Raw genomic sequence first — 18,353 nt, 5'->3', positions numbered from 1 at the left:
TTTGCAGGTAAGAGTATAGAATGTGTGCATCTCCCCTTTGGGTTTTTTGCACAGTCATCATTAAAAGCAAAAACAAGTCCAAAGATCAGAATGTGTGGCGTTGTGTAATCTGTGGGCGCTGAGCTGGAAGTTCACTTCCTGGTAGCTGCTGCACGCTGTTCATTCCAACCGCTTTAAAGTGAATCCTGAAACAATTCTGATGTTTGCTGAAAACATTTGAAGTCTGAATATTGCATCAGACAGGCTGTTGTGTGTTAAGTAACTGGGTGGATTTTACTTTTAAAGCATTTAATATGAATGACCTTCTTCGCCACTGCCAGATTTAACACCTGTACTTTAAATAATTCAGAGTTGCATTTGACTTTTACAACCTGTGCCCTCACCTTGAGAAGTCATCACCCAGACACAAAGCTGATGGAAAGGTTTATTAAAAATACATTTTCCATCCGACACAATACTTCCAGGGAATGCAGAGATGAAGTACAAAGTTTAACAATCAAGCTCACAGGTAGCTGTCAAAAGCGTGGCTGCTGGACCAGTGTGGCCCCTACAGGACGAGGACTTTGCTGAGCACGCTGTAGGCCATGGACAAGGTGACCAGCAGGCCCACGAGCCAGGCCAGCGCCCGGCTGGGCTGCGGCAGGGCGAAGATGTAGGAGATGCTGTGGAAGATCCGACAGCCGGCGAAGACGCGGAAGTGGAGCAGAGCGGTGGAGAGCTGCGGGCCGGTCAGAGCGTACAGCAGGCCGACCAGCACGAAGGGAACCACGTTCTCCAGGTCGTTCAGGTGGCATCTGGAGCGGAGAGACACCTGTCAATCACCATCAGGCCTGCCTCCTACACTACACTGCTCTCACTTTCAGAGAAGTATTTCTATTTTTATCTAAGCACGTGGCTAACGTTGTAAACTGAAACAAAACGTATAAATACGTAAACGGTCCTGTACATTTCTTTCTAGTCTACTGGCCACTTAGAGCGCTACATTACATTTAGCTGACGCTTTTATCCAAAGCAACTTACATGTTTGCTCTATACACTGCAGACACAGCAACGGGGAGCAGTTGGGGGTTAAGTGTGTTGCTCAAAGACACAACGACAAGGACTAGCAGAGCCGGGGCACGAACCACCGACCCTCTGGTTGAAGGACGGGCATGCTAAGTACTTCGCCACAGTCGCCGCTGTAACACTACATGACATCATTCATCCATTCACACTGATGGGAGGAGCCACCTGCACATACATACTGTAGCGTGTTGTTGTGTGTCGTTAGTAGGGTTGGAACTGTAATGTGTTGTTGTGTGTCGTTAGTAAGGTTGGAACTGTAACGTGTTGTGTGTCGTTAGTAGGGTTGGAACTGTAACGTGGTGTTGTGTGTCGTTAGTAGGGTTGGAACTATAACGTGTTGTGTGTCGTTAGTAGGGTTGGAACTGTAACGTGTTGTTGTGTGTCGTTAGTAGGGTTGGAACTGTAACGTGGTGTTGTGTGTCGTTAGTAGGGTTGGAACTGTAACGTGTTGTTGTGTGTCGTTAGTAGGGTTGGAACTGTAACGTGGTGTTGTGTGTCGTTAGTAGGGTTGGAACTGTAACGTGTTGTTGTGTGTCGTTAGTAGGGTTGGAACTGTAACGTGGTGTTGTGTGTCGTTAGTAGGGTTGGAACTGTAACGTGTTGTTGTGTGTCGTTAGTAGGGTTGGAACTATAACGTGTTGTTGTGTGTCGTTAGTAGGGTTGGAATTGTAACGTGTTGTGTGTCGTTAGTAGGGTTGGAACTGTAACGTGGTGTTGTGTGTCGTTAGTAGGGTTGGAACTGTAACGTGGTGTTGTGTGTCGTTAGTAGGGTTGGAACTGTAATGTGTTGTGTGTCGTTAGTAGGGTTGGAACTGTAATGTGTTGTGTGTCGTTAGTAGGGTTGGAACTGTAACGTGTTGTGTGTCGTTAGTAGTGTTGGAACTGTAACGTGGTGTTGTGTGTCGTTAGTAGGGTTGGAACTGTGACGTGGTGTTGTGTGTCGTTAGTAGGGTTGGAACTGTAATGTGTTGTGTGTCGTTAGTAGGGTTGGAACTGTAATGTGTTGTGTGTCGTTAGTAGGGTTGGAACTGTAACGTGTTGTGTGTCGTTAGTAGGGTTGGAACTGTAACGTGTTGTGTGTCGTTAGTAGGGTTGGAACTGTAACGTGTTGTGTGTCGTTAGTAGGGTTGGAACTGTAACGTGTTGTGTGTCGTTAGTAGGGTTGGAACTGTAACGTGGTGTGTGTCGTTAGTAGGGTTGGAACTGTAATGTGTTGTTGTGTGTTGTTAGTAGGGTTGGAACTGTAATGTGTTGTGTGTCGTTAGTAGGGTTGGAACTGTAATGTGTTGTGTGTCGTTAGTAGGGTTGGAACTATAACGTGTTGTGTGTCGTTAGTAGGGTTGGAACTGTAATGTGTTGTGTGTCGTTAGTAGGGTTGGAACTGTAACGTGTTGTGTGTCGTTAGTAGGGTTGGAACTGTAACGTGTTGTGTGTCGTTAGTAGGGTTGGAACTGTAATGTGTTGTGTGTCGTTAGTAGGGTTGGAACTGTAACGTGTTGTGTGTCGTTGGTAGGGTTGGAACTGTAATGTGTTGTGTGTCGTTAGTAGGGTTGGAACTGTAACGTGTTGTGTGTCGTTAGTAGGGTTGGAACTGTAACGTGTTGTTGTGTGTTGTTAGTAGGGTTGGAACTGTAACGTGTTGTGTGTCGTTAGTAGGGTTGGAACTGTAACGTGTTGTGTGTCGTTAGTAGGGTTGGAACTATAACGTGTTGTGTGTCGTTAGTAGGGTTGGAACTGTAACGTGGTGTTGTGTGTCGTTAGTAGGGTTGGAACTGAAACGTGTTGTGTGTCGTTAGTAGGGTTGGAACTGTAACGTGTTGTTGTGTGTCGTTAGTAGGGTTGGAACTGTAACGTGTTGTTGTGTGTCGTTAGTAGGGTTGGAACTGTAACGTGGTGTTGTGTGTCGTTAGTAGGGTTGGAACTGTAACGTGTTGTGTGTCGTTAGTAGGGTTGGAACTGTAACGTGTTGTGTGTCGTTAGTAGGGTTGGAACTGTAACGTGTTGTGTGTCGTTAGTAGGGTTGGAACTGTAACGTGTTGTGTGTCGTTAGTAGGGTTGGAACTATAACGTGTTGTTGTGTGTCGTTAGTAGGGTTGGAACTGTAATGTGTTGTTGTGTGTTGTTAGTAGGGTTGGAACTGTAACGTGTTGTGTGTCGTTGGTAGGGTTGGAACTGTAATGTGTTGTGTGTCGTTAGTAGGGTTGGAACTGTAACGTGTTGTGTGTCGTTAGTAGGGTTGGAACTGTAATGTGTTGTGTGTCGTTAGTAGGGTTGGAACTGTAACGTGTTGTGTGTCGTTAGTAGGGTTGGAACTGTAACGTGTTGTGTGTCGTTAGTAGGGTTGGAACTGTAACGTGTTGTGTGTCGTTAGTAGGGTTGGAACTGTAACGTGTTGTGTGTCGTTGGTAGGGTTGGAACTGTAACGTGTTGTGTGTCGTTAGTAGGGTTGGAACTGTAATGTGTTGTGTGTCGTTAGTAGGGTTGGAACTGTAATGTGTTGTGTGTCGTTAGTAGGGTTGGAACTGTAACGTGTTGTGTGTCGTTAGTAGGGTTGGAACTGTAACGTGTTGTGTGTCGTTAGTAGGGTTGGAACTGTAACGTGGTGTTGTGTGTCGTTAGTAGGGTTGGAACTGTAATGTGTTGTGTGTCGTTAGTAGGGTTGGAACTGTAACGTGTTGTGTGTCGTTGGTAGGGTTGGAACTGTAATGTGTTGTGTGTCGTTAGTAGGGTTGGAACTGTAACGTGTTGTGTGTCGTTAGTAGGGTTGGAACTGTAACGTGTTGTTGTGTGTCGTTAGTAGGGTTGGAACTGTAACGTGTTGTGTGTCGCTAGTAGGGTTAGAACTATAACGTGTTGTGTGTCGTTAGTAGGGTTGGAACTGTAACGTGGTGTTGTGTGTCGTTAGTAGGGTTGGAACTGAAACGTGTTGTGTGTCGTTAGTAGGGTTGGAACTGTAATGTGTTGTTGTGTGTCGTTAGTAGGGTTGGAACTGTAACGTGTTGTTGTGTGTCGTTAGTAGGGTTGGAACTGTAACGTGGTGTTGTGTGTCGTTAGTAGGGTTGGAACTGTAACGTGTTGTGTGTCGTTAGTAGGGTTGGAAATGTAACGTGTTGTGTGTCGTTAGTAGGGTTGGAAATGTAACGTGTTGTGTGTCGTTAGTAGGGTTGGAACTGTAATGTGTTGTGTGTCGTTAGTAGGGTTGGAACTGTAACGTGGTGTTGTGTGTCGTTAGTAGGGTTGGAACTGTAATGTGTTGTTGTGTGTCGTTAGTAGGGTTGGAACTGTAACGTGGTGTTGTGTGTCGTTAGTAGGGTTGGAACTGTAACGTGGTGTTGTGTGTCGTTAGTAGGGTTGGAACTGTAACGTGTTGTTGTGTGTCGTTAGTAGGGTTGGAACTGTAACGTGTTGTGTGTCGTTAGTAGGGTTGGAACTGTAATGTGTTGTGTGTCGTTAGTAGGGTTGGAACTGTAACGTGGTGTTGTGTGTCGTTAGTAGGGTTGGAACTGTAATGTGTTGTTGTGTGTCGTTAGTAGGGTTGGAACTGTAACGTGGTGTTGTGTGTCGTTAGTAGGGTTGGAACTGTAATGTGTTGTGTGTCGTTAGTAGGGTTGGAACTGTAACGTGGTGTTGTGTGTCGTTAGTAGGGTTGGAACTGTAATGTGGTGTTGTGTGTCGTTAGTAGGGTTGGAACTATAACGTGTTGTTGTGTGTCGTTAGTAGGGTTGGAACTATAACGTGTTGTTGTGTGTCGTTAGTAGGGTTGGAACTGTAATGTGTTGTGTGTCGTTAGTAGGGTTGGAAATGTAATGTGTTGTGTGTCGTTAGTAGGGTTGGAAATGTAACGTGTTGTGTGTCGTTAGTAGGGTTGGAAATGTAACGTGTTGTGTGTCGTTAGTAGGGTTGGAACTGTAATGTGTTGTGTGTCGTTAGTAGGGTTGGAACTGTAATGTGTTGTGTGTCGTTAGTAGGGTTGGAAATGTAACGTGTTGTGTGTCGTTAGTAGGGTTGGAACTGTAACGTGTTGTTGTGTGTCGTTAGTAGGGTTGGAACTGTAACGTGGTGTTGTGTGTCGTTAGTAGGGTTGGAACTGTAACGTGTTGTCTGTCGTTAGTAGGGTTGGAACTATAACGTGTTGTGTGTCGTTAGTAGGGTTGGAACTGTAACGTGTTGTGTGTCGTTAGTAGGGTTGGAACTGTAACGTGGTGTTGTGTGTCGTTAGTAGGGTTGGAACTGTAATGTGTTGTGTGTCGTTAGTAGGGTTGGAAATGTAACGTGTTGTGTGTCGTTAGTAGGGTTGGAAATGTAACGTGTTGTGTGTCGTTAGTAGGGTTGGAACTGTAATGTGTTGTGTGTCGTTAGTAGGGTTGGAACTGTAATGTGTTGTGTGTCGTTAGTAGGGTTGGAACTGTAGCGTGTTGTTGTGTGTCGTTAGTAGGGTTGGAACTGTAACGTGTTGTTGTGTGTCGTTAGTAGGGTTGGAACTGTAATGTGGTGTTGTGTGTCGTTAGTAGGGTTGGAACTATAACGTGTTGTTGTGTGTCGTTAGTAGGGTTGGAACTGTAATGTGGTGTTGTGTGTCGTTAGTAGGGTTGGAACTGTAACATGTTGTGTGTCGTTAGTAGGGTTGGAACTGTAACGTGTTGTTGTGTGTCGTTAGTAGGGTTGGAACTGTAACGTGTTGTGTGTCGTTAGTAGGGTTGGAACTGTAACGTGTTGTGTGTCATTAGTAGGGTTGGAACTGTAACGTGTTGTGTGTTGTTAGTAGGGTTGGAACTGTAACGTGTTGTTGTGTGTCGTTAGTAGGGTTGGAACTGTCACGTGTTGTGTGTCGTTAGTAGGGTTGGAACTGTAACGTGTTGTTGTGTGTCGTTAGTAGGGTTGGAACTGTAATGTGGTGTTGTGTGTCGTTAGTAGGGTTGGAACTATAATGTGTTGTGTGTCGTTAGTAGGGTTGGAACTGTAACGTGGTGTTGTGTGTCGTTAGTAGGGTTGGAACTGTAACGTGTTGTTGTGTGTCCTTAGTAGGGTTGGAACTATAACGTGTTGTTGTGTGTCGTTAGTAGGGTTGGAACTGTAACGTGTTGTTGTGTGTCGTTAGTAGGGTTGGAACTGTAACGTGTTGTGTGTCGTTAGTAGGGTTGGAACTGTAACGTGTTGTTGTGTGTCGTTAGTAGGGTTGGAACTGTAATGTGGTGTTGTGTGTCGTTAGTAGGGTTGGAACTATAATGTGTTGTGTGTCGTTAGTAGGGTTGGAACTATAACGTGTTGTGTGTCGTTAGTAGGGTTGGAACTGTAACGTGGTGTTGTGTGTCGTTAGTAGGGTTGGAACTGAAACGTGTTGTGTGTCGTTAGTAGGGTTGGAACTGTAACGTGTTGTTGTGTGTCGTTAGTAGGGTTGGAACTGTAACGTGTTGTTGTGTGTCGTTAGTAGGGTTGGAACTGTAACGTGGTGTTGTGTGTCGTTAGTAGGGTTGGAACTGTAACGTGTTGTGTGTCGTTAGTAGGGTTGGAACTGTAACGTGTTGTGTGTCGTTAGTAGGGTTGGAACTGTAACGTGTTGTGTGTCGTTAGTAGGGTTGGAACTGTAACGTGTTGTGTGTCGTTAGTAGGGTTGGAACTATAACGTGTTGTTGTGTGTCGTTAGTAGGGTTGGAACTGTAATGTGTTGTTGTGTGTTGTTAGTAGGGTTGGAACTGTAACGTGTTGTGTGTCGTTGGTAGGGTTGGAACTGTAATGTGTTGTGTGTCGTTAGTAGGGTTGGAACTGTAACGTGTTGTGTGTCGTTAGTAGGGTTGGAACTGTAATGTGTTGTGTGTCGTTAGTAGGGTTGGAACTGTAATGTGTTGTGTGTCGTTAGTAGGGTTGGAACTGTAACGTGTTGTGTGTCGTTAGTAGGGTTGGAACTGTAACGTGTTGTGTGTCGTTAGTAGGGTTGGAACTGTAACGTGGTGTTGTGTGTCGTTAGTAGGGTTGGAACTGTAATGTGTTGTGTGTCGTTAGTAGGGTTGGAACTGTAACGTGTTGTGTGTCGTTGGTAGGGTTGGAACTGTAATGTGTTGTGTGTCGTTAGTAGGGTTGGAACTGTAACGTGTTGTGTGTCGTTAGTAGGGTTGGAACTGTAACGTGTTGTTGTGTGTCGTTAGTAGGGTTGGAACTGTAACGTGTTGTGTGTCGTTAGTAGGGTTAGAACTATAACGTGTTGTGTGTCGTTAGTAGGGTTGGAACTGTAACGTGGTGTTGTGTGTCGTTAGTAGGGTTGGAACTGAAACGTGTTGTGTGTCGTTAGTAGGGTTGGAACTGTAATGTGTTGTTGTGTGTCGTTAGTAGGGTTGGAACTGTAACGTGTTGTTGTGTGTCGTTAGTAGGGTTGGAACTGTAACGTGGTGTTGTGTGTCGTTAGTAGGGTTGGAACTGTAACGTGTTGTGTGTCGTTAGTAGGGTTGGAAATGTAACGTGTTGTGTGTCGTTAGTAGGGTTGGAAATGTAACGTGTTGTGTGTCGTTAGTAGGGTTGGAACTGTAATGTGTTGTGTGTCGTTAGTAGGGTTGGAACTGTAACGTGGTGTTGTGTGTCGTTAGTAGGGTTGGAACTGTAATGTGTTGTTGTGTGTCGTTAGTAGGGTTGGAACTGTAACGTGGTGTTGTGTGTCGTTAGTAGGGTTGGAACTGTAACGTGGTGTTGTGTGTCGTTAGTAGGGTTGGAACTGTAACGTGTTGTTGTGTGTCGTTAGTAGGGTTGGAACTGTAACGTGTTGTGTGTCGTTAGTAGGGTTGGAACTGTAATGTGTTGTGTGTCGTTAGTAGGGTTGGAACTGTAACGTGGTGTTGTGTGTCGTTAGTAGGGTTGGAACTGTAATGTGTTGTTGTGTGTCGTTAGTAGGGTTGGAACTGTAACGTGGTGTTGTGTGTCGTTAGTAGGGTTGGAACTGTAATGTGTTGTGTGTCGTTAGTAGGGTTGGAACTGTAACGTGGTGTTGTGTGTCGTTAGTAGGGTTGGAACTGTAATGTGGTGTTGTGTGTCGTTAGTAGGGTTGGAACTATAACGTGTTGTTGTGTGTCGTTAGTAGGGTTGGAACTATAACGTGTTGTTGTGTGTCGTTAGTAGGGTTGGAACTGTAATGTGTTGTGTGTCGTTAGTAGGGTTGGAAATGTAATGTGTTGTGTGTCGTTAGTAGGGTTGGAAATGTAACGTGTTGTGTGTCGTTAGTAGGGTTGGAAATGTAACGTGTTGTGTGTCGTTAGTAGGGTTGGAACTGTAATGTGTTGTGTGTCGTTAGTAGGGTTGGAACTGTAATGTGTTGTGTGTCGTTAGTAGGGTTGGAAATGTAACGTGTTGTGTGTCGTTAGTAGGGTTGGAACTGTAACGTGTTGTTGTGTGTCGTTAGTAGGGTTGGAACTGTAACGTGGTGTTGTGTGTCGTTAGTAGGGTTGGAACTGTAACGTGTTGTGTGTCGTTAGTAGGGTTGGAACTATAACGTGTTGTGTGTCGTTAGTAGGGTTGGAACTGTAACGTGTTGTGTGTCGTTAGTAGGGTTGGAACTGTAACGTGGTGTTGTGTGTCGTTAGTAGGGTTGGAACTGTAATGTGTTGTGTGTCGTTAGTAGGGTTGGAAATGTAACGTGTTGTGTGTCGTTAGTAGGGTTGGAAATGTAACGTGTTGTGTGTCGTTAGTAGGGTTGGAACTGTAATGTGTTGTGTGTCGTTAGTAGGGTTGGAACTGTAATGTGTTGTGTGTCGTTAGTAGGGTTGGAACTGTAGCGTGTTGTTGTGTGTCGTTAGTAGGGTTGGAACTGTAACGTGTTGTTGTGTGTCGTTAGTAGGGTTGGAACTGTAATGTGGTGTTGTGTGTCGTTAGTAGGGTTGGAACTATAACGTGTTGTTGTGTGTCGTTAGTAGGGTTGGAACTGTAATGTGGTGTTGTGTGTCGTTAGTAGGGTTGGAACTGTAACATGTTGTGTGTCGTTAGTAGGGTTGGAACTGTAACGTGTTGTTGTGTGTCGTTAGTAGGGTTGGAACTGTAACGTGTTGTGTGTCGTTAGTAGGGTTGGAACTGTAACGTGTTGTGTGTCATTAGTAGGGTTGGAACTGTAACGTGTTGTGTGTTGTTAGTAGGGTTGGAACTGTAACGTGTTGTTGTGTGTCGTTAGTAGGGTTGGAACTGTAACGTGTTGTGTGTCGTTAGTAGGGTTGGAACTGTAACGTGTTGTTGTGTGTCGTTAGTAGGGTTGGAACTGTAATGTGGTGTTGTGTGTCGTTAGTAGGGTTGGAACTATAATGTGTTGTGTGTCGTTAGTAGGGTTGGAACTGTAACGTGGTGTTGTGTGTCGTTAGTAGGGTTGGAACTGTAACGTGTTGTTGTGTGTCCTTAGTAGGGTTGGAACTATAACGTGTTGTTGTGTGTCGTTAGTAGGGTTGGAACTGTAACGTGTTGTTGTGTGTCGTTAGTAGGGTTGGAACTGTAACGTGTTGTGTGTCGTTAGTAGGGTTGGAACTGTAACGTGTTGTTGTGTGTCGTTAGTAGGGTTGGAACTGTAATGTGGTGTTGTGTGTCGTTAGTAGGGTTGGAACTATAATGTGTTGTGTGTCGTTAGTAGGGTTGGAACTGTAACGTGGTGTTGTGTGTCGTTAGTAGGGTTGGAACTGTAACGTGTTGTTGTGTGTCCTTAGTAGGGTTGGAACTATAACGTGTTGTTGTGTGTCGTTAGTAGGGTTGGAAATGTAACGTGGTGTTGTGCGTCGTTAGTAGGGTTGGAACTGTAATGTGTTGTGTGTCGTTAGTAGGGTTGGAAATGTAACGTGTTGTGTGTCGTTAGTAGGGTTGGAACTGTAACGTGGTGTTGTGTGTCGTTAGTAGGGTTGGAACTGTAACGTGTTGTTGTGTGTCGTTAGTAGGGTTGGAACTGTAACGTGTTGTTGTGTGTCGTTAGTAGGGTTGGAACTATAACGTGTTGTTGTGTGTCGTTAGTAGGGTTGGAACTGTAATGTGTTGTGTGTCGTTAGTAGGGTTGGAACTGTAATGTGTTGTGTGTCGTTAGTAGGGTTGGAAATGTAACGTGTTGTGTGTCGTTAGTAGGGTTGGAACTGTAACGTGTTGTTGTGTGTCGTTAGTAGGGTTGGAACTGTAACGTGGTGTTGTGTGTCGTTAGTAGGGTTGGAACTGTAATGTGTTGTGTGTCGTTAGTAGGGTTGGAACTGTAATGTGTTGTGTGTCGTTAGTAGGGTTGGAACTGTAATGTGTTGTGTGTCGTTAGTAGGGTTGGAACTGTAACGTGTTGTGTGTCGTTAGTAGGGTTGGAACTGTAATGTGTTGTGTGTCGTTAGTAGGGTTGGAACTGTAATGTGTTGTGTGTCGTTAGTAGGGTTGGAACTGTAACGTGTTGTGTGTCGTTAGTAGGGTTGGAACTATAACGTGTTGTGTGTCGTTAGTAGGGTTGGAACTGTAACGTGTTGTGTGTCGTTAGTAGGGTTGGAAATGTAACGTGTTGTGTGTCGTTAGTAGGGTTGGAAATGTAACGTGTTGTGTGTCGTTAGTAGGGTTGGAACTGTAATGTGTTGTGTGTCGTTAGTAGGGTTGGAACTGTAATGTGTTGTGTGTCGTTAGTAGGGTTGGAACTGTAGCGTGTTGTTGTGTGTCGTTAGTAGGGTTGGAACTGTAACGTGTTGTTGTGTGTCGTTAGTAGGGTTGGAACTGTAATGTGGTGTTGTGTGTCGTTAGTAGGGTTGGAACTATAACGTGTTGTTGTGTGTCGTTAGTAGGGTTGGAACTGTAATGTGGTGTTGTGTGTCGTTAGTAGGGTTGGAACTGTAACATGTTGTGTGTCGTTAGTAGGGTTGGAACTGTAACGTGTTGTTGTGTGTCGTTAGTAGGGTTGGAACTGTAACGTGTTGTGTGTCGTTAGTAGGGTTGGAACTGTAACGTGTTGTGTGTCATTAGTAGGGTTGGAACTGTAACGTGTTGTGTGTTGTTAGTAGGGTTGGAACTGTAACGTGTTGTTGTGTGTCGTTAGTAGGGTTGGAACTGTAATGTGGTGTTGTGTGTCGTTAGTAGGGTTGGAACTATAATGTGTTGTGTGTCGTTAGTAGGGTTGGAACTGTAACGTGGTGTTGTGTGTCGTTAGTAGGGTTGGAACTGTAACGTGTTGTTGTGTGTCCTTAGTAGGGTTGGAACTATAACGTGTTGTTGTGTGTCGTTAGTAGGGTTGGAAATGTAACGTGGTGTTGTGCGTCGTTAGTAGGGTTGGAACTGTAATGTGTTGTGTGTCGTTAGTAGGGTTGGAAATGTAACGTGTTGTGTGTCGTTAGTAGGGTTGGAACTGTAACGTGGTGTTGTGTGTCGTTAGTAGGGTTGGAACTGTAACGTGTTGTTGTGTGTCGTTAGTAGGGTTGGAACTGTAACGTGTTGTTGTGTGTCGTTAGTAGGGTTGGAACTATAACGTGTTGTTGTGTGTCGTTAGTAGGGTTGGAACTATAACGTGTTGTTGTGTGTCGTTAGTAGGGTTGGAACTGTAACGTGTTGTTGTGTGTCGTTAGTAGGGTTGGAACTACAACGTGTTGTTGTGTGTCGTTAGTAGGGTTGGAACTGTAACGTGTTGTTGTGTGTCGTTAGTAGGGTTGGAACTGTAACGTGTTGTTGTGTGTCGTTAGTAGGGTTGGAACTGTAATGTGGTGTTGTGTGTCGTTAGTAGGGTTGGAACTATAACGTGTTGTTGTGTGTCGTTAGTAGGGTTGGAACTGTAATGTGGTGTTGTGTGTCGTTAGTAGGGTTGGAACTGTAATGTGGTGTTGTGTGTCGTTAGTAGGGTTGGAACTGTAACGTGTTGTGTGTCGTTAGTAGGGTTGGAACTGTAACGTGTTGTTGTGTGTCGTTAGTAGGGTTGGAACTGTAACGTGTTGTGTGTTGTTAGTAGGGTTGGAACTGTAACGTGTTGTGTGTCGCTAGTAGGGTTGGAACTATAACGTGTTGTTGTGTGTCGTTAGTAGGGTTGGAACTGTAACGTGTTGTTGTGTGTCGTTAGTAGGGTTGGAACTGTAACGTGGTGTTGTGTGTCGTTAGTAGGGTTGGAACTGTAACATGTTGTGTGTCGTTAGTAGGGTTGGAACTGTAACGTGTTGTTGTGTGTCGTTAGTAGGGTTGGAACTGTAACGTGTTGTGTGTCGTTAGTAGGGTTGGAACTGTAACGTGTTGTGTGTCATTAGTAGGGTTGGAACTGTAACGTGTTGTGTGTTGTTAGTAGGGTTGGAACTGTAACGTGTTGTTGTGTGTCGTTAGTAGGGTTGGAACTGTAACGTGTTGTGTGTCGTTAGTAGGGTTGGAACTGTAACGTGTTGTTGTGTGTCGTTAGTAGGGTTGGAACTGTAATGTGGTGTTGTGTGTCGTTAGTAGGGTTGGAACTATAATGTGTTGTGTGTCGTTAGTAGGGTTGGAACTGTAACGTGTTGTTGTGTGTCCTTAGTAGGGTTGGAACTATAACGTGTTGTTGTGTGTCGTTAGTAGGGTTGGAACTGTAACGTGTTGTTGTGTGTCGTTAGTAGGGTTGGAACTGTAACGTGTTGTGTGTCGTTAGTAGGGTTGGAACTGTAACGTGTTGTTGTGTGTCGTTAGTAGGGTTGGAACTGTAATGTGGTGTTGTGTGTCGTTAGTAGGGTTGGAACTATAATGTGTTGTGTGTCGTTAGTAGGGTTGGAACTGTAACGTGGTGTTGTGTGTCGTTAGTAGGGTTGGAACTGTAACGTGTTGTTGTGTGTCCTTAGTAGGGTTGGAACTATAACGTGTTGTTGTGTGTCGTTAGTAGGGTTGGAAATGTAACGTGGTGTTGTGCGTCGTTAGTAGGGTTGGAACTGTAACGTGGTGTTGTGTGTCGTTAGTAGGGTTGGAACTGTAACGTGTTGTTGTGTGTCGTTAGTAGGGTTGGAACTGTAACGTGTTGTTGTGTGTCGTTAGTAGGGTTGGAACTATAACGTGTTGTTGTGTGTCGTTAGTAGGGTTGGAACTATAACGTGTTGTTGTGTGTCGTTAGTAGGGTTGGAACTGTAACGTGTTGTTGTGTGTCGTTAGTAGGGTTGGAACTATAACGTGTTGTTGTGTGTCGTTAGTAGGGTTGGAACTGTAACGTGTTGTTGTGTGTCGTTAGTAGGGTTGGAACTGTAACGTGTTGTTGTGTGTCGTTAGTAGGGTTGGAACTGTAATGTGGTGTTGTGTGTCGTTAGTAGGGTTGGAACTATAACGTGTTGTTGTGTGTCGTTAGTAGGGTTGGAACTGTAATGTGGTGTTGTGTGTCGTTAGTAGGGTTGGAACTGTAATGTGGTGTTGTGTGTCGTTAGTAGGGTTGGAACTGTAACGTGTTGTGTGTCGTTAGTAGGGTTGGAACTGTAACGTGTTGTTGTGTGTCGTTAGTAGGGTTGGAACTGTAACGTGTTGTTGTGTGTCGTTAGTAGGGTTGGAACTGTAACGTGTTGTTGTGTGTCGTTAGTAGGGTTGGAACTGTAATGTGGTGTTGTGTGTCGTTAGTAGGGTTGGAACTGTAATGTGGTGTTGTGTGTCGTTAGTAGGGTTGGAACTGTAACGTGTTGTGTGTCGTTAGTAGGGTTGGAACTGTAACGTGTTGTTGTGTGTCGTTAGTAGGGTTGGAACTGTAACGTGTTGTGTGTTGTTAGTAGGGTTGGAACTGTAACGTGTTGTGTGTCGTTAGTAGGGTTGGAACTATAACGTGTTGTTGTGTGTCGTTAGTAGGGTTGGAACTGTAACGTGTTGTTGTGTGTCGTTAGTAGGGTTGGAACTGTAACGTGTTGTTGTGTGTCGTTAGTAGGGTTGGAACTGTAACGTGTTGTTGTGTGTCGTTAGTAGGGTTGGAACTGTAATGTGGTGTTGTGTGTCGTTAGTAGGGTTGGAACTGTAACGTGTTGTGTGTCGTTAGTAGGGTTGGAACTGTAACGTGTTGTGTGTCGTTAGTAGGGTTGGAACTGTAACGTATTGTTGTGTGTCGTTAGTAGGGTTGGAACTGTAACGTGTTGTTGTGTGTCGTTAGTAGGGTTGGAACTGTAACGTGTTGTGTGTCGTTAGTAGGGTTGGAACTGTAACGTGTTGTGTGTCGTTAGTAGGGTTGGAACTGTAACGTATTGTTGTGTGTCGTTAGTAGGGTTGGAACTATAATGTGTTGTTGTGTGTTGTTAGTAGGGTTGGAACTGTAACGTGGTGTTGTGTGTCGTTAGTAGGGTTGGAACTATAACGTGTTGTTGTGTGTCGTTAGTAGGGTTGGAACTGTAACGTGTTGTGTGTTGTTAGTAGGGTTGGAACTATAACGTGTTGTTGTGTGTCGTTAGTAGGGTTGGAACTATAACGTGTTGTTGTGTGTCGTTAGTAGGGTTGGAACTGTAACGTGTTGTGTGTCGTTAGTAGGGTTGGAACTGTAACGTGTTGTTGTGTGTCGTTAGTAGGGTTGGAACTATAATGTGTTGTTGTGTGTTGTTAGTAGGGTTGGAACTGTAACGTAGTGTTGTGTGTCGTTAGTAGGGTTGGAACTATAATGTGTTGTTGTGTGTTGTTAGTAGGGTTGGAACTGTAACGTGGTGTTGTGTGTCGTTAGTAGGGTTGGAACTATAACGTTATCAGTTCAAAGCCCCGTCTGGTTTCTGTGTGATAAAGTAACAGTTGCTGTATTTTAGAACCTGTCTGGCTTTGAGTGTTTTTCCTTATTGTTTAAACTTGGTGCCTGATCTCAAGCTGCTGTATTATTAATATTTGTTAATAATTGTATTGACATTAATCCTTTTGTTAATGTCAATACTTTAGTTTTCAGGAGACTGGGCGTTTTCTAGAATGCAAACCTGTTTTCAGGTCAAAAAAAATCCATCAACCGCAACAAGGAAGCAACTATCTGTTTTGTGCATTTTGTTTCCTGATCAAATCCCAGTTATCCATCATGAACTTCAAGTGTACGGGATGGATCTTCTCACCTTCGAACTCGCTCTACGTCTGGGTGGGTTCTGACAAGCTTCTTCCTCTCCTCTGCAGGCTTTAAGGCCACGTCTTCATCATTTGCAAAAGCCTGAAGAGAGAAAGCCTAAATGAGTGTTTACCCCAAACAGAAGTTATGTTGAGAAGTTCCATATTATAAAGTTAACATGCATGAGGAGAATAAGCAAAAACAGTTTCCATAACAATCAAGTCTAATTAAGTGATCTTTAAGTTGTTGCTTTTCTAAGAAAAACATGTTATAGTGGCCCTCAGCAGTACTGGCTTGGAGGCATTGGAGGTCTTCATTTCTTGCATATCAAAGAAACCACAAAACAAGTCTTCCAGGCTTGGCACTGAGGCACCTTCATGTGATGGGATGTGAAACAACGACCTACCCCCCTGGTGAAGCGGCAGTATGCAGTCAGGGGAGCCATCAGCAACATCTTCAGCAGGACTACAGTTGCGTAGGTGGCGAAAGCCATAAATACCTCCTCTTCCATCAGCTTTGGCATCTCTGCTGCTCTACAACTGAGTCACTATGAGGACGAGTCGGGACCTGTTTTAAATTCTGTTTCGGCAGAGATAAGAAACAGCCTGAACAAAACAACATGGAAAACAGAACTTCTGCTGCCAAAACTTCTACAAACGTGCAGCATTAATATTATGCTAGACTTGTGATCAGTGTAGTTCTGCCTGACACTCTGGAGTGGAGAGTACAACCCTGTCAGTAAGACTCAATATGCAGCGTCTCTGTTTACAGATCAAGTGACAGAACAGACGCACCAGCTGCAGTGTTGCCTGAATGCAACACTCTAAAGCAGACACACATGTATACATGATCATTATGTGTAATGTGTTCAAAGACCTGCAGTATCATTTAGAGTTGAACGGCTCTACTTACGTCCTGTGTGGCTCTGCAGAAGTGGAGAGAGTGTGTGTCTGACCGCTCACCCAGAGGCTCAGGGGGGCGGGACAACTACGCCCTCAGCACAAAACACTACTTCCTGTATGTGGGAGTGTTGCTGTGTTGCTATACTTGTGAGGAATGCTCACATTCCTCCAAATAAAAACACCAACCCAATGCTCAGCATCATTTGTTATAGAATAATGACTTGCAGATTTAAGCGAAGAAGTCCATCAGCTATCAAACGTGACAGAAACTGCCTTTGTACTCATCTTGTTTACATGTTTTACACACACACGTTTTAATCTGTGATTCTCCATGACCAATCCTGAGACTTTTATCTGCTCGATGAGTGACCAGTGTTTGAATGTGTGGACTCGGGACCTGACTAGTGTTTGTAGTGTTTGGGGCGACTGTAGCTCAGGGGGATGAGTGGTCGTCCCGAAACAGTAAGGCACCCGGCTCGATCCCCAGTCCCCCCATAGCTCACATGTCGAAGTGTCCCTGAGCAAGACACCCAACCCCAGGCGCCCCGCAGGGCTGCCCACTGCTCCCTAATCAGGGATGGGTCAAATGCAGAGAAGAATTTCCCCAAGGGGATTAATAAAGTGCATGTTTCTGTTTTTTTTCTGACTAGTGTTTGTATGTGTGGACTCGGGACCTGCTGTAATTTGGGTCTTGATCTTTAACTTTCATTTATTCTTGGGGTCCTCCTGTCATGGAGTCCTAAACCTTACTAAAATACTTAGTTTCTCCTGAAGCCATTTATAGGCACAATATTGTTTTCATTATGATGTAAATCCACAGTTAATACTGCACTTTATCTGCTACATATTGTTATGTTTGCATCTTTTTTTAAATGAACTTCCATTGCCAAAAGATATAATTGGTTCAGTAATTGAGGATTGCTATTTATGCATTCATCTAAAAATACATTTGAATGATGGTAATTATTCAAAAGAGAGTATGAATCAGGAGTGTGTACAACTAGTTCACATGAGTGTGTTAAATTAAATACATTTTAAATTCCACTCATTTAAAATGTCCCTTTTGGATTAAATTGAAGTAGGTTACATCATTTGAATGAAGAAGCAGGTATTATGAAAAATAGCTCCACTATGCTTTAGTCTGACCTTTGATACGTCATACTTTATATTACAAGGTCATATGTTGTTGCTCTGCATGCTATACATACATATGCTCCCTATGAATCTGCTCCCATGATATGACGACACATAAACCTACAGACAGAAGACTGGCCATGAAGTCAGTTAAATATCATTTAAATGAACCATGCTCAGCAGAAAAAGCATTGGGAGCTCATTCACAAGAATCGTCTCCTACGCGGTACATTGTTGGGTCCAACGTGTAAACAGCAACTAATCAGGATATGAGATATTATTCTGTATCACGAGGTCAACGAAGGGCTCAAGGTGAAAGAACAGATAAAATGGATTAGTGTGTATTGTTATTGTATTATGTTGTTTATATTATGGTCAGCTGACAGCATGAGCAATGTGATCTTATGGGAAGGAGTGTAAATAACCTCCTGTGTCTTGTGTAAGCATTTTAGTATGTAAGTAAGCGTTTTGCATTTATGTAAATTTAAGGCAAGGTTGGTAATATTTTTTTCCGGTCTCATTACATCCTGACGGCATAAAATAAAAAAGCACTCCTTGTGTCTGTCACAGTACTGAGCATATGAATAAAGATGTGCGGCTCCGATCTGCTTCTGGTCGCTACTCGTCACAGGAGACTTCGCGCTGCTAGCTAACACCTTTGAGGACGAACAGCAGCCATGTTTATTGTGTACCTTCATAGCCATTATTTTGGGGGCGTGGCTTTTGAGGGAGTCTTGAAGAGAGTTTATTAGCTTCAGTGAAGAAACAGTCCTCTTCTGTCTTCAGTTGGTTTGACCGGCCTCTCATCCTCTTGTAGGCCAGCGGCCTTCAGAGCGCTAACACTGCGCAGCATTAGCGTTACATGCGAAAAGCAAGACATATTTACATTTACTCGCAAAAATGACTTCATGACAGAAACGTGGAAATATTTCTCATCATTCTTCAAATAATCTTAAATACACCTGCCCGGCACAACATTCTGCCCACGCGGCGCCGCCGTTACCCAGCCGTTACCTAGCCGTTACCCAGCCGTTACCTAGCCGTTACCTAGCCATTACCCAGCCGTTACCCAGCCGTTACCGAGCCGTTACCCAGCCGTTACCTAGCCGTTACCCAGCCGTTACCCAGCCGTTACCCAGCCGTTACCGAGCCGTTACCCAGCCGTTACCCAGCCGTTACCTAGCCGTTACCCAGCCGTTACCGAGCCGTTACCCAGCCGTTACCGAGCCGTTACCCAGCCGTTACCTAGCCGTTACCCAGCCGTTACCTAGCCGTTACCGAGCCGTTACCTAGCCGTTACCCAGCCGTTA

The 18,353-nt window shown here is 44.4% G+C and overlaps 1 protein-coding gene across 1 annotated transcript; it reads right to left on the bottom strand.

Annotated features, from left to right (window-relative positions):
- Positions 1-452: 452 nt before the first annotated feature.
- Positions 453-15,988, bottom strand: mgst1.2 (microsomal glutathione S-transferase 1.2). Its single transcript, XM_079235992.1, has 4 exons — positions 15,920-15,988; positions 15,414-15,586; positions 15,018-15,109; positions 453-794 (listed from the first exon to the last, which is right to left on the bottom strand). The coding sequence occupies exons 2-4, from the start codon at positions 15,528-15,530 to the stop codon at positions 548-550; spliced, it is 456 nt and encodes a 151-aa protein (XP_079092118.1). The 5' UTR covers positions 15,531-15,586; positions 15,920-15,988; the 3' UTR covers positions 453-547.
- Between the last annotated feature and the right edge of the window lie 2,365 nt (positions 15,989-18,353).

The sequence above is a fragment of the Taurulus bubalis genome (genome assembly GCF_910589615.1).
Source record: "Taurulus bubalis genome assembly, chromosome: 20".
NCBI lineage: Eukaryota > Metazoa > Chordata > Actinopteri > Perciformes > Cottidae > Taurulus > Taurulus bubalis.
Note: the sequence above shows the minus strand (reverse complement) of the source record. Positions and strands in the feature narration are given on the sequence as shown.